This window comes from Choloepus didactylus, chromosome 27 (assembly GCF_015220235.1).
Source record: "Choloepus didactylus isolate mChoDid1 chromosome 27, mChoDid1.pri, whole genome shotgun sequence".
NCBI classification, from domain to species: Eukaryota; Metazoa; Chordata; class Mammalia; order Pilosa; family Megalonychidae; genus Choloepus; species Choloepus didactylus.
The window spans coordinates 20,702,371-20,719,108 of NC_051333.1; the positions used below are offsets into that span (position 1 = coordinate 20,702,371).

Consider the following 16,738-nt stretch of genomic DNA (forward strand, 5'->3'; position numbering starts at 1 on the left):
AATTCAGTTTTATTGAGATATATTCAGATACCATACAATCATCCATGGTGCACAATCAGCTGTTCACAGTACCATCTTATAGTTGTGTATTCATCACCCCAGTCTATTTTTGAACATTTTCCTTACACCAGAAAGAATCAGAATCAGAGTGAAAAATAAAAATAAAAAAAGAACACCCAAATCACCCCTTCCATCCCATCCTATTTTTCATTTGGGTTTTGTTCCCATTTTCCTACTCTTCCATCCATACACTGGATAAAGGGAGTGTGCGATCCACAGGGTTTTCACAATCACACTGGACAGGCTACTTTTATAAGAAATTCCAAAGTCATTCAGTCATTCCTTTCTCTTCAATACTTACTTATACCTAAAACACTACATTTGGTTCCAACTGTCCACAGTCTTGGTTTTTTTTTTTTTTAACACGCAAGGATGACTTTATTTGGGGGCTGCTATAGTAGTAGAGAAAGAGTAGAACTCAACTCCGCAACCTTGTTTTTAATGAGGCCTACAATTCCAGAGTAGTTACATAATGACCTAGCCAGTAGGCTAGAATGTCATACAAAGACCTAAATGTGACTCCAGAGAAAGAGAGAATGCAGTGGACCCTGCCTGGCCCTGGGAAAGTACTTTCTGAAGATTAGATTACAGTAAAAAAATGTAAAAAACAAGCTTACTGAAGCTAACATATATAGTCAGACCTAAAAACCAATTACAGTGAGGGTTTAAAAAATATAAAAAAAATAAACAAACAAAACACACAAAAAAAACAAAACAACAAAAACCTCTGTGGTCAGGTCAGCATTAACTCAACTTAAAGGGTTGAAAAGCTGCTGTGCTATGTACAGGAGAAAGAACTAGGGAAGAAAAGGCAAACAGAAAGAAAGCTAACACATGCCCAAGGGTCACTAAGCCAACACCAAATGCTAATAATTCCAGAGAGATTACATTCAGCCCCTGGACACGCTGCTTTACTGCTGGTCAAAGTATCAGCAGAGACCTTCTGAGCACCTACATCATGGGCTAAGCACTGTGGTACACAAAACCTTTTCTATCCATAGTACTTTGTTATGGATTGAATTGTATACCCCCCAACCCCCCCAAAAAAACTGTGTTGAAGTCCTAACCTCAGGTACTTGTACGTATGACTGCATTTGGAAACTGGGTCTTCATAGATCTAATTAAAATGTAAATTAAGGTGAGGTCATACTGGATTAGGGTGGGCCTTAAATCCCAGTCACTGGTATCCTTGTAAAGACACAGATACAGAGGGAGGACAGCCATATCAAGACAGAGGCAGAGAGTGGATTTTGTGTCTACAAGCCAAGGAACACCAAGAAGGATTGCTGGCAACGACCAAAAGCTAAGAAGGGACGAAGAAAAGATTTTTCCTCAGAGCCTCCTGAAGAAACCAACCTTGTTGACACCTTCACTTTGAACTTCTAGCCTCCAGATCTATAAAACAATACATTTGTTGTTTCAAGCCCCACAGTTTGTGGTACTTTGTTACAGCAGCCCAAGGCAAAAAATACATACATGTTCATTGCAAATAAATTCCAAAAACACACAAAAACCAGATCAACAAAATAAACAAATAACACCAAAATACTACTAAATAGATATAACCACTGACTGCACATTTCCCACATAGCCTATATTCATCCTATAGATGTTTATTACAAAAAACAAGACCATGTTTTATGTACTGTTGCTTGCTTTCCAAAAGCAAATATACCAAAAAATGTATCATCATGCCAATACACATAGGAATTTTTATTTTTCAGTTACATTGCCAAAAATCTTAACATAACCAACAAGGTTAATTATAAAATATCATTTACAGCATGAAAATATAACTGGCCACTTTAGGTAGCTAAGACCACATTGCTTACTGCAGACAAAGGACTCCACTCCAAGAGTAAATTTTTCGCATTCAAAACTCAAGTTTTCTCTATAAAGAAACAAATTAATATTGCAGGTTTACATAGGGGCTTTTTTTTTGAAGAAATGGAAAAGCCAATCCTCAAACTTACATGGAATCACAAGGGGTCCAGAACAGCCAAAACAATCTTGAAGAACAAAGTTGACAGGACTCACACAACCTGATATCAAAACCTGCCCATACACCTATGGCCGACTGATTCTCAACAACGATGCCAAGACTACTGAATAGGGAAAGAACAGTTTCTTCAATAAAAAGTGCTGGGGAAACTGCATATTCATATACAAAAGAGTGAAACTGGATCTGTACCTCATACATATACAAAAATTAACTCAAAATGGATCCACAACCTAAATATAAGAGCTATAACCATAAAACTCTTAGAAGATAACATAGGGGAATATCTTCATGATCTAGCATCTGACAATGGATTCTTTAATATTAAAAGCACAAACGACAAAAGGAAAAATAAATTGTACTTTATAAAAATTAAAAAATTGTGCATTGGAGGACATTATCAAGAAAGTGAAAAGATAACCTACAGAATGGGAGAAAATAGTTGCAAATCATAAGTCTGATAAGGGTTTAATATCCAGAATATTTAAAGAATTCCTACAATAATCAAACAAGAAAAGGACTTAGATATTTTTCCAAAGAAGATATATAAATGGCTAATAAGCTCATGAAAAGATGCTCAATATCAGCAACCAATGGGGAAATGCAAAGCAAAACCACAATGAGATACCACTCCACACCCACTAGGATGGCTATTATTTTAAAAACAGAAAATAACACCTGTTGACAAAGATGTGGACAAATTGCAACCTTTATGCATTACTGGTGAGAATGTATAACTGGTGCAGCCACTGTGGAAATCAGTTTAGTGGTTACTCAAAAGTTAAACATAAAATTACCATATGACCCAACAATTCCACTCCTAAGTATATACCCCAAAGAACTGAGAGAAGGGACTCAGATACTTGCACACCAACATTCACAGTATTAATCACAATAGCCAAAAAGCAGAAACTATCCAAGTATCCCACTGACAGTTGAATGCATAAACAAAATGTGATATATACATACGGTGGAATATTATTCAGCCATAGAAAGGAATGAAGTTCTGATACATGTAAAACGTTACAGAAACATTATGCTACGCATAAGAAGCCAGACACAAAAGGACAAATATTGTATGATTCTGCCCATATGAAATATCTAGAAAAGCAAATTTATGGAAGCAGAAAATAGATTAGAAGTTACCAGGAATTAGAGGGAGGGGAAACGGGGAATTATTGCTTAATGGGTACAGAGTTTCTCTTTTGGGTAATGAAAAAGGTTTAGCAATGAATGATGATGGTGGTAGCACAATATTGCAAATGTAATTAATGCCACTGAATGGCACACTTAAAAATGGTTAAAATGGCAATTTTTATGTTATTATATAGTACAATTTTTAAAAATTACACTGGAAACAAACTACTTGAATTACTGAGTTTAGTAATGTGGTAGCACACAAGATAAAAATATAAAAATCAATGTTGTTTCTATATTATAGCAAAATTGTTTAAAAACATTTCATTCATTATAGCAACTAAATTATAAATTACTTAAGAACTTTAGGAAGAAAGATGCATAGTTGTTAAAAGGAAACTACAGAACTTTACCAAAAGATATAACAGAAAACGTACATAGAAAGACATAATAAACTGCTAAAATCATGAAAAACAGAACAGTTTAGCAACATATATCCAGGAGAGTAACTATGTTCAATCCTCTGACCCTCCAGGGCTAATGTTTGCAGTCTGGTCTACTGTGCTGGTTTGTACATATTATGCCCCCCAGAAAAAGCCATATTCTTTAATGCAATCTTGTGGGGACAGACATATTAGTGTTGATTAGGTTGAAACCTATTGATTGTTTCCATGGAGATGTGACTCAATTAACTGTGGGCAAGACTTTTGATTGGATAACTTCCATGGAGGTGTTGCCCCACCCATTCAGGGTGGGTCTGAACTAAATCACTGGAGCCATATAAAGAGTTCACAGACAGAAGGAGCTCAGAGCAACTAGAGTGACATTCTGAAGAGGAGCTGCAGCTAAGAGAGGACAAAACGCCCCAAGAGCAACATTTTGGAGAACACCGTTTTGAAATGCAACCTGGGAGCAAGCAGACACCAGCCACGTGCCTCCTGAGCTAACAGAGGTTTTCTGGACACCAATGGCCATCCTTCACTGAAGGTACCCTATTGTTGATGCCTTACCTTGGACACTTTATGGCCATAAGACTGTTAACTTTGTAACCAAAAAAAAAAAACCCCTTTATAAAAGCCAATCTATTTCTGGTGTTTTGCAAAACGGCAGCATTAGCAAACCGGAACATTCCCCCAACATCCAGTGATGTTGGGAACCACTCTTCCTTTACTCTCGATCCATGTCAAACGGGTGAGGTTGATCCTGCCTGTACCCCAGCCTGGGGAATGGGCTGGGATCTGGGCAATCAGCATATTAGTTCAACCATTCTGGGTACAGGGATTGGTTCAAGAATGGGCAAGTGACCCAAGCCAAGCCAACAGGCCTCACTTCTAGAACTTCTGTCAGAAACTTAGGAAAGCACAGGTGCTTTCTGCTTTGTTGTTGGGGATCCCTGCATGGAGAGTCTGCTTGGAAATGAAGGGAAAAAGAAGAGACAAAGGCTGGGTCCAGTCAGCACCGCCTGAGCTCCTAGATCCAACCATGCCCAAAGAGCTTACTTCTTTCAGTTTCATAGATCAATAAACTGTTTGTTTTTTATTGAGAGGTGGTATGGTGTATGGTCAAGCATTTGTATTCTAGACTCACACTGCCTGGGTCTGAATTCTGGACCTGCCATGAGACTTTTGGTAAACTGCTTTACCTTTCTACACCTCAATCTCCTCATAAATAAAATGGGTATATGAATAGTACTTGCCTCGTAAGATTATTAATAGAAGTCAATGAGCTATTAAGTGTAGAGTTTCAGAACAGGGTGCACAAATCATAAGCACTGTTTAAGTGCTGGCCTTTTTTGTTTGTTTTTATTGTTGTTATTGTTTAAGCTATTTTGAGTTTGGATTATGTCACTTGTAGCCATAGAGATTTTAATTTTTTTAACAAATCATATCATGTCACTCTCTTACTTAAAATCTTTAAAGCTTCCCATCTCATTTTCTGTATAAAACCTCAACTCTTAACAGGGCCTACACATCTCTCTAGCCCCTCTAGCCCCTGTCCCCCTGCAACAATTCTTCTAGGTTAAGTAGGTGGTTCTGATCCGGGGCCTGGAGCTGCCACAGTGAGCTAGAGTGGGGGAGGAGAAGCAACTGAACAGCATCAACAGTCAGGCCCGAGGCTAATTTCCATCTCAGGTGCAGCAGACATCACACTGTAGTGTCACTGTCTACTTATTTATCTGTCCATTTCACCAGGCCTGGAGCACTCTGTCCTCACTCATCTTTGCCACCCTTATAGCCAGGTCATCTGATTTTTATGGATGAGGGTAGGTAGGTAACGGGTGAAGAGAAAAGTAGGCCAGGTGACTGCCGTCTAGACCAGGAGTGGTCTGGCCCCAGGAAGGGTCCTGGAGTTGCTAGGGCTCACAGAGATTCCTCCATATCAGGCTATTTCCACTTTCTGACTCTGGACATTTCGGCAGCAGCTGGAGTCTACGCAGGCCAGGTCTCATGAAAGCACCTTACTGGCCTGAGGTAGTGGAGAGTCTCAGAAGGATTTTAGAAAAATGCCTTTTTGCAAACTCTCAGAGCCCTGATTCATAAAGATGAGGGGAGGCTGCCAGAAGAGACTATTATCTAGTCCTGTGAAATTCACAAGCTAACCAGCAACCATGAAAATTCAGAACAGAAAATAATTCAGAAAAGCTAGCTCTACCTGAAATTACATTCAATGAACTCTTCGATTTCTTTGTTTCCTACTCCTTTGCCCATCAAGCCTAACTGTTCCCTTGGATTCACTGAAGCCTTTTTAGCAACTTTGAAATTTTAATTCTTATTCGCCTAAAAGAAAGCAACACTGCCATTCAATCACTAGTTACCTAAGTGACTAAGGCATCAGGAAGGTCATTTCTTCCTGATGCCCTCCTGCTGGTGAGGACCTGCTTTCAGAGGTTGTCTTTTCTCTGTTCCTATTTTCTCCCTTGATTTACTTTTATTCTTTTCATTTTTATGAAGAGCACCTGTTTTTCCCTTCATCCCTTCTCCTTGGTTTTCTAACTACCCAATAATCCTTCCCTTTCTATGAGAAAAAAACATTTTTAAAAACAATTTGGGAAGTTTAAACACATACAGGTCTGGGTTGATATTAAGGAATATCAACTTATATGTCAACATAGGCCTGATAATGGCATTGCGGTTATGTAAGAACATGTCTCTTTTTAATGCATACTAAAGTACATAAGGATTCAAGTAAAATGCTCGAGATTTGCTTCAAAACATTCCAGCAAAAAAAGGCAGGGAAGGGGAAAAGACAGATGAAAAAAGTATGACAGAATGTTGATGGCTATCGAAGCCTTTTTGATGGGTACATGATGATCTGTTGTACTCATGTATGTTTGGAAATTTTCCAAGTTTAAAAAAAGAGACAGAAAGTTATGAATCCATGATGAAAGGAGTCATTTATCAGATTACACCCCCCCCCACCCAAAAAGATTCCATTTCATGGAGGAACTTGTGCATGTGAGTCAGTTAATTCATTATGGCTTCAAAAGGGTGAGTTTTCTAATTGCATCACCTCACCTATACAGAAGAATGCTGGAATTCTTCTGTATAGAACTTTCTCTCATCTATTAGGGCTATTCTGTTAACCCAAAAACAGTCTGTTCTAGAAAAGCAGGAAATTTGCTTGATTACTTACTGTGCCAGTTTGAATGTATTATGTCCCCCCAAACGCCATTATGTAATCTTGTGTGGGCAGACTATCAGTGTTAATTAGATTGTAATTGAGTGTTTCCATGGAGATGCGCCCCACCCAACTGCAGGTGATAACTCTGATGAGATATTTCCATGGAGGCGTGGCCCCACCCATTCAGGGTGGGCCTTGATCAGTGGAGCCATTTAAAAGAGCTGACGGGCAGAGGGAACTCAGTGCAGCTGAGAGCGACATTTTGAAGAGGAGCTACAGCCAAAAGGGATACTTTGAAGAATGCACAGGAGCTGAGAGAGTAGCTGCAGCTGAGAGACAGTTTGAAGACAGCCATTGAAAGCAGACTTTTGCTCCAGGGAAGCCAAGAGAGGAAAAACGCCCCAAGAGCAACTAAGAGTGACACTTTGGAGGAACTGCAGTCTTGAGAGGAACGTCCTGGGAGAAAGCCATTTTGAAACCAGAACTTGGGGCAGACGCCAGCCACCTGCCTTCCCAGCTAACAGAGGTTTTCCGGATACCATTGGCCATCCTCCAGTGAAGGTACCCAATTGCGGATATGTTACCTTGGACACTTTATGGCCTTAAGATTGTAACTGTATAACCAAATAAACCCCCTTTTATAAAAGCCAATCCATCTCTGGTGTTTCACATTCTGGCAGCATTAGCAAACTAGAACACTTACGTTTCTACTTTTAATGAGCAATTTTCAGAATAATGAATTGGGTGCACATGCGTGACCTGACAAATCAAAATCAAAAGGCCCAGTCCCTCCAGAGTGGCAGGTGCCCTTCAGCCTGAGTGGCTTCCACCTACACAGAAGGCAGAACAGGCTGGGCAGACAGTAAACTTTGTTGTTCACAAGGCAAGTTTACAGAATTATCCAAATTCCAACTGATTATTACAGATTCTTTTAAAGGCTAATATCTGAAGAAAATTTAGGTACAACAGACTCACCTCAATAAATGAATACATCAAAAAGACTGACTAATAAAGGGGAAAAAAAAGATTGACTAGAAATTAGCAAGTCTGAAAACTGGATTCTCACAAAGTTTTTATAAGTGATTAATGCCAGCAATTCAGATTTTCATTTGGCACATATTGTTAGGAAATATTTACTTTATAATCTGAACAAGAATCAATACTGAATTAATTTTATCTTTAGGTAAAAAAAAAAAAGGAATAATATGCAAATTTAATTCCATTAAGGGTAGTAAGAATCATAGTCTGAAACTGGCTTCTAATATTTTCCATTACTGATACTCTACAGTATTTTTGGCACATATCTATCCAAAATAAATGTTAATACACCTGAAATAAAGTCTTTAAGGGTTAGTCAGTACTCAAAAATAAATTATTTCAAACAAATTCATGGGTGATAATTCAATACACAAAAGAAATTTGTGCATTAAACTGAAAGCCAGGTTCAATTATATAAAGATTTGATTTAATATCTGCCTGCCTATTTACAAGGTGGTGATTTTTTGAAAGCACTAAAAGTGCTAGAAGATATAAGATATATTCCTCTTAAAGATACACAACTCTTGGGAGCTCTGTAGTTGCCCTGGACTCCTGGACCACCCACACAGAGCATCCCTCCCGAGACTTAGGCCCCACTGTGGAACCGTACCTTGAAGCTGTAAAGATGTGAGGAAAGCAAGGAGAGAAGTGGCATAGCTGCTCGCTGTACAACGATGGCAGATTCTGTTCCTGCTGCCCTCCTTACACCTTTGTTTCAGAGGCTGACCTCACCCTGCCTCCTCCTTGGCCACTCTGAAAGGCCAAAGTTTCGTTACCTCTCTTATCTTACCACATAGTATTCTCCCTTTTGCTCACTCTGTTCCAGCCCCAATAGGTTGCTCATCAATCTTCAACCACTCCAAGTTTGCTCCTCCTCAGGGCCTTGGTAGTGGCTGTTTCCTCTGCCTGGAAAATCTTTTCTTGATTATCAATCAGGCCTGCTCCCTCATCTTCTTCAGGTCTTTACTCAAAGGGCACCTTCTCAATGACCTTTTCTAACTCTAAAATTGCAACCCTTTTCTATTTATGTGAAGGAAGAGATCTTTGTCTGTCTTGTTCACTGCTATACCCAGTGCCTGATACACACTTGGCACACACAAGGCATACAATAAATATTTGTGGAATGAATGCATGAATCAAAAGTCAATTTCACTCTTTTTGTACTGAAAAGTAAATTTTATTCAAGAAAAGTGGTAAAGTGTGTAAAAAGAGGTGATTTGTGACTTAATAATAAATACAAAAATATGTTATTGATCATCCATATACTTCCTTAATATGAATTACATGTTTTAATTGCAAATGGATCTTTAGTTAAGAGATTTATAAGACAAATGACACTGTGATAGATAAAATCAAAGACAAATTAGCCAACTTAATTCAGCCAGCCTGGCATCTTGCAGGAATGCTGGAGATAATACAGTCACAAAAACCACCAGCAGCGATGCTCCTAGACACAAAGATAAAGAATGCAGACAGCAAGTGCCAAGCGGTCCATATCTAGAAAATCTCTGGGTGGGATATTAAAGTGTCATACAAAGAACAAATTCAATATGGCGAACCACATTTTTCCTGAATTCACATTCTGTCTGGAAAAACAGCTGAGCCACACAAACACAAAAGAAATTCCCATGAAGCACCTGATTGGGATATTTCCCTTTTTAGGCAAAATTCCACTTTATATTCAATGTAAAATTATAAGTTTTCTATAAAGCCAGAGAGGAAAAAAAAAAAAAATCCTACCTCAACTGCTAATTGACTTGTCAAAAGGTTGCTAGCTAATGCAGATGTATTCAATGGACATCCTCCCCCTGCCCCATTCTAGCTGCAAGTTAAATGGAGCAGCAATTATTAGTAGAGGAGTTCCCCTTGGGTTTTTATGCTGAAAAGGCCCTGAAAGTTCCAACTTGGGTACTGCCTTATAACACCCAAGAGAGAAGATAAAACAGGGGAAAAGAAGGCACCCACCTCAAGAACCAGGAGAGAACTGAGTGGGGCCAAATGTCCTGGGGCTGGCAATCTCTTCCACTTAAAAAGTTCCAGTAAGAACGATGACTTGCTGCACATTTCTCTCTGATGTTGGTTTTATACATAATTGTGCTCTGTACTTCAGAGTAAGTCTAATAGTACCACTCAAGCCATGCCAGAAACAATTACTATCGTTAATAATAATACATGATAACAATGACAACTAACTGGGGTACAGAGCGTCACACACACTAATTGCTTCTGATCTTACAACTTTGGAAGGGGGTGGTAATTCCATTTTATAGACGGGCAAATTGCGGCTCAGCAATGTTCAAAGATTTGCTCAGGGCCATACAGGCAGTAAGCAGTAGAGACATTTTCTAAATCTAGATATTTTAATTTCATGCCCCACAACTCATTTCCTGGGCTGATGTAACAGACAAGCTATCACAAGCACTAGCTAACTAGTGAAACACTGCAGTCCAACTCATTTCTCTAACAGCAACACTGTGTGGGTGAGCTCAGGATGAGGGGCAAAGTCACCAATGAATATAGACAGGACGGGATTCACACACACCTTGCCGGCCCCAGAGCAGGGTGGTGGCAGAGCAAACTGTCAGCACTCACGGCTTCTGGACATAGGCATCATTATCTATCAATCAATGAGCATATCCCAAACTGGCTAGAAGTCAAAATCACCTGGGGAGGGTTGAAGAATATATTGGCCACCTTCAGGAGTAGGAAGGGAATCAGTACTTTGTCCTAGGTTTAAAATGGTCAAGCACGTGAATACTTCTGAATTCAGGGCTTTCCTCATCCACAGTGCTGGGCTGAGCTCCTGAGCAGAGGTCCTTGCCCAGCCAGTAAATTCAGGCAGGCCACAGACCTCTTTCCCCAGGGATGAATGTTAAGGAGCCTCTTAGGGTCTTGCTGATAAAACCCTAAAAAAGACCAAGAGGAAAAAACACAAATGCCTAACCACTTCGTCTAAATTGGTGATTACTCCCAAAAGAGAGACCCTTATTGGGCTATGGCTAAATCCGCTGGCAGTAAATAAATCCTGGAAACAATAAATACTGCTCTGCAGAAAAGGCAAATATTAAGTTCGCAGGCCTACACTTGGCAATCACATCTCAGAATTCATGTGTAAGTCAGCTGTTTGTAACTTAGAACAGAACCATGGATTCTAAAATGCATCAATAGCAGTTTAGTTTCCAGACTAGTCTTCACAAGCCTGTTTAGCTCATTATGCACGAAAAACATAGCACCGTATTTTTACTATCCTAAGCAGCACTTCAATAGGGAAAGCCAAGTCAAACTCCCAAACCACAACAACAGGAAATATGTCTCCCTTTCAGCTTGACTGGTCCCATGCTGGTTCTAGGAAGGGACAAGATAGGTGCTACTGTAGCCCACTGGCTTACTAAGCCCTTGCTCCTCATGGGTCAGTCATCCTTCTCTAGTTGTTCTGACCTGGAACAAGGCACTTTTCCTCAGGGTTGGATAGCAAACAGTTATGCATGTCTAGCTCTACCTCCTCTAATACCTATAGGCACTGACTGAAGAAGAGCTCAACACTATTCAAGTTAAAATGAAAGCCTTTGGTCTTATTTTTCAAACCACTCTTGTCTGAGATTCCAAATAAGCCAAAAAATTCTTATGTCATTATGGGTTGATAGCTGTTACAGTCCAGGTCCCTGACTGCTCTCTTGCCACTTTTCTCTGTAAAGCAGCAACCAGACAGAGTGGAAGCCCAACATCATGGTTCTCTATGTAAAATAAATGAAAATCAGAGCTGTACACCTGTGCGTGTATAGGTGTGTAGCTGTATGTATAGTTTAGAATGGCATACACCAAGCAAATGGGAACAGTGGTCACTTTTAAGCAAAAGAATGGGATGGGAAAGGAGGTGGGAGGGTAAAGCAGAAGCTTTAAGTTTCATCACTTGCATTTCTTTTGAGAAGTACATGCATGTTTTACATGTATAATTTTAAAAAAGATATTTTAAACTGACAAGTCATTTTGTAAACACTTTAAATGATAATCTCCCTGAATATAAAACATGATCACAGAAATAATCAAAAACTATAAATATACTTGAATATATAGATTAAATTTAGAATTATCCAAGGAGGTTATTATACATTTATACTAGAAGGTTCAATAAACTATGGCCCATCAGTCAAATATGGCCCAACAAACAGGCCCACAAGGTAAGAATGGTTTTTCACATTTTTAAAACGTTAAAAAGCAAAAAACAAAGAATACCATGTGATAAAGACCATATGCGGCCTGTGAAGTCTAAAAACTGACAATCTTCCCTTTACAGAAAAATTCTGCTGATCCCTGATTTACATCAATGGTGCTGTGTCTGTTCAAAAATAACTGTCAATTCCTCTTGGAAATGTCATGAAAATCACATTTAGACACAATAAAAATACCTTATTACTTAACAGCCTACCTCTTTTTTTTTTTTTCCCCAAAGCAATATAAAGTAGTTTGTTCAGCCACCTCAATCATCAGAGTTAGCTCAAAATACTGGTGATTACCCAAAATCAAATTCAGCCCCAGGGTGAGAAAGGGACATTCTCCCTCCTGGATAGCACTTCACGTCCAGGAACCTAACCTCTGATATGCTGGTACAATATACAAAGACACATGGAAAAATCAGTCTCAGATTAACTCTGTGGGCAGCTAAATACTAATAAAAGATATTTACCAGTCAAATGAGTATAACAGATTCCAGTATAACAACCCAACTCATTCCCTAAACTTCAGGGGTTGAGGAAAGAAAAAGAAAATGGTCATCTTTATTCTGAATGAAACTTTTATTCTAATTGTACATTCCAATCTGGAGCCCTGAAAGAGGAAGAGTATTTCATTTTGACTATCAAAAACCCTGAAAATATGCAGAATAAGAATCAAATGCTTCTGTAAACCTACAACTATTCTAAAAATTAAAGTCTATTATTTAAAAAAGGAGAATCAAAATACATCCACATGCAAACAACCGAATTTTAGAGTTGGAAAAAATAATTTATCCTATAAACATCTGGTGAACTCCCTATATTTAACCAATGATTCTAAATAATGACAATTTGCAAATAAAGCTCTTATTCAGACTTAGAAAGCTAAGTACCTACTACGCACTTGTGTACAGTATGTTATTTGCAAATTAAATTCCAATTGAAAATTAAAAGGACAAGAACATAAAATATCAGGTGATTTGTGTTTGTCTGTTTAATAACCTTTTAACCTACTTAATTCGAAATGAAGGCAATTCAGAACCTGGAACACACAAATTTTTCACAAGGATGAAGTATCAAGAGAAATATGACAAGGATCACCATTACACTGATCTAAGAAAACTAAGACAGCATTCTTACTTATCTCTGGAATACATTTTTGTACCCAAGTAAGACATAGAAGATACTCTACCTCAATGTCCTGGAGACTGAATTCCTTCTGATCTGTAAAGTTTGCAGCACCGGCACTAAGTTCCATCAGCATCTTGGCGATCTCGGGCTTTATGGCCGAGGTCAGTCGGCTGGCTGCTTCCATGACGTGCTCCTGTACGTCTTTGAGTTGCATGGCTGCCTTGGAATAGTGAGAATTCCTGAACACAGTGCTGAAGAGGTCCGTGAGGAAAGTACTGGCACGGCAGAAGACATTGAGGGCATCCAGGTACTTGGAGATGCCCTGCTGGATGTCAGCGATGGGGGTGGAGTGGGACATGGCATGGTGGCAGCTGCCTGCAGCAGTCAGACTGCCCAAGGGGGCAGTGGTGGCCGTAGATGCCAGGGGAGCACTCAGTGCTCGGCCCAGCTCAGGCATTGGGTACTGCTGGTGCTGCTGCACCTTCTGCTTGGACCCGCCAAGCAGGAAGCGCCGTTTGTAGTCCATTTTACTGTCCTGGGCACTGCAGCAATACATGCGGGAGGGAAAGTTGTCCCAGAGGCTGTGTGTGGCTCAGGGCTCTGAGTCTTTTTTCCAAAACTGTGGCTAGGTATAAAAATAGTGGAGTTCTGCAAACCTACTCTTTAAAAAAGGCATTTCCATGAGGCAGGTGACCATGAGATCCAAAGTAGATGTGAAAAGGACAACAGGTTTATATAATTAATGTTTTCAGTATTGGCAGAAAATAAATGTGTATCCAAACTGCTGTGTAGGAACTGTTTTGCATTCCACTCTCTTAATAAAAAGATACGTTTGCTAAGAAAAATGTTTACCTATAATTGCTTGCAAGAATATTTTGATACCTCTATTTACAATGGCAGAAAAATAACTTAAGTTTTAAAAATGTAATATAGGGTATTATAATGCAAGATAATGTGTCTTCAATATACCAGAAAAATTAAAACCCAAAACCCACATGCTGATCAACAGCAATTTAAAAAGCAGTACAGAATTACTTCACACTGAGTCCTTAAGAAGGAAGATGAAACCTCTGCAGAATTTTGACAGAGCCTGCCTGCCAAATCCATATACTTGCAAAGCTGATTCTTAATGTTAAAAATTTCCAAATTTCCTCTAACGTTTTCTGAAAACAACTTTTCTTTAAAACTTGCATTTGTTATTGCATGTCTTCTCTTCTTTTCCTTTTGTTTGGCTGAGGTAGCGGTTTCCTTGTAACATTAATAAGAGGTGCTTCCAGACTGGGTTGGCCCTCGACTGTAAAGTATGAAGCAAGAATGCACAGATGTATTTGTAAGGCCTCTAAGTCATTTCCTGTAGGGAAGAAAAATAAGATAAAGTCAGTAAGGTTGCAGGACAGTGAGTAATTCTGGAACATTAACTCCTGCAATACTAACGTCCACACAGCACATAACTATTAGCCACATTGAGTGAAATAAGAAATCATATTATAATCTTACAAAAGCAGGTACAACAGAGACTTGAACTACGAAATGATGGTTGTTGTGGTACAAAATTAACCCAACATAATAAGTTTAATTCCACACCCAACATGCCAAAACTGGAGCTAACAAGTGAACAGAGCCTGGATCAAAGCATCTGGCATTCCCTTGCTTCCCCCCTCAAAGGGCTCACAGACCCTCAGAGGCCTGGAGGAGCACTCAGAGTATGACGAGGGCTGTTGACAAGTACGAACTCACAAAACTTTGAGCAGGAATATGAAAAGGGAGAAGTGGGCAAAGACTAAGAGAAATCAGGAAGGTTTTTATGAAGAGAATGTTTTTCTAAAGTAGGCCTTGATTACAGGACAGGTTTTAACACGTGGAAAAGGGACAGGTGGGGCTCAGCAGGTGAAAGAACCACCAGAGCAAAGGCCCTGAAGCAGAACAGCACAGGGCTGTTCAGGATACCCAGCTGGGCTCAAGGGCAGGGCACAGAAAGACAGAACCCAGAGTCGTGGGTGGCTGGCAGGTGGTTTGCACACAGGATCCCTCTCGTTCTTCCCCAGGTAGCAGTTTCCCCCTTTGGATGTTCAGAGGGAAAACCTGCCAGAACATGCCAGTTCTCACACCCTGGGATAGCTTCAGCAGAACCCTTGGCTCTGGGCAGGTTCAAATGTCTGGATGTCTCTGGTTCCAGGTTCTGATACCTACAACAGTGGAGTAGTGTGATACTTCTCACAGAGCTAAAATCACTTGCATGAACTACCTGTTTTCCCAAACATAACAAGAGTTCAAATATTTTTTAGTGAAAGTTATATTATGCATGTGTTAAGTTTAAACTTGTATTTATGTCTATATATAGATTTATTTTGGTATACTTACCGATAACTGGTTTTCTTTCTTTCCAGTTTTTCTTTTTGTAAATAAAAATAATACAAGTTTTAGTTTTGTAACTTGTGTAACTTGTATGCCCAACTACCATACATTTGTGATTCTACAATTGGATAAGGAAGACAGGAAGGTAGGTAGGTTCCAAAAGCAAGAGATGGGAAGAAGGCTGTGAATACAAAAACATATCCCTCCCCAGCTAGCATGTAAATCCAACTAAAACGGCCAACATTTGTGATTCAAGAGAATCTTTAAAAAAATCTCATATACACTTTTCAGGAAACAACATATCCAATGGTTCCTTGAAAGAAATCTGTTCCCAAATGTTCTTTTCCCAAATTAATGACAATAAAACAATCATATCAATCCCCACCCAAATGCACTAGTATAATCCGCGTGGCCTCACTAATTCTGATGTACAACAGGAGTGCTCGAGGAAGAAAGGTTGTTCACATGGAAACCGTGTGGTCGATAAAGGAAAGCCAGTGCCTTAAGTTGGCCACAGTGAGTGCTCTGATCAAAGAGCAGCCCTGGGAATCACTCTTTCTTCAGTGTTGTAACAGTTTTCCCAGGTTCTTGGTCAACTTCTCCCATACTGCCTCTGACTCTAAGAGAACTATTCATCCCTGTTCCTGTGCAAGTGGACCTAGAAGGCCGAGTGAGACCCACGTTTACCTAATTTTTAAAAAGAATCATAAACATTAAAACTTCTTTTTCAAACTTTATACACTTCCAAAGTTTATATGAACGAAATTTGTAACGCTTAAAAATATACTGCTTCACCAAACTCATGTACACATTAGAAGCAATCCATATCAAAATTCCAGCTATCTTTTCACAAAAATGGACAAGTTGAACCTAAAATTCTTATGAAAACACAAGGGACTCAGGATGGCCAAAACATCTTGAAAAAGAACAAAGTTGGTGGACTCACAATTCCTGATTTCAAAACCTATTACAATGCTAGAGTAATCAAGACAACGTGGTGTTGGCATAAAAACAGATACAAAGATTAACAGAATAAATTGAGAGTTCAGAAAGAAAGCCATACATCTATGGTGAACTAATTTTAGACAAGGGCTCCAAAACCATTCAATGGAGGAGAAAATAGTCCTTTCAACAAATGTTGCTGGGAAAACTGAATATCCACATACAAAAGAGTGAACTTGGAAGT

General features: G+C 39.2%; 1 protein-coding gene across 5 annotated transcripts in view; it reads right to left on the bottom strand.

The window, feature by feature from the left end:
* Window positions 1-16,738, bottom strand: part of GARRE1 (granule associated Rac and RHOG effector 1) — a 97,938-nt gene that overhangs the window by 39,951 nt on the left and 41,249 nt on the right. For 4 of the 5 annotated variants that reach the window (XM_037819392.1, XM_037819394.1, XM_037819391.1 and 1 more), the window contains exon 2: window positions 13,259-14,548. In XM_037819392.1, the coding sequence (XP_037675320.1) occupies window positions 13,259-13,753 (495 nt within the window). In that variant the 5' untranslated portion in view covers window positions 13,754-14,548. Of the gene's footprint in view, window positions 1-13,258; window positions 14,549-15,558; window positions 15,579-16,738 lie in introns of those variants that run through there. The other variant, XM_037819395.1, reaches the window with a different exon arrangement.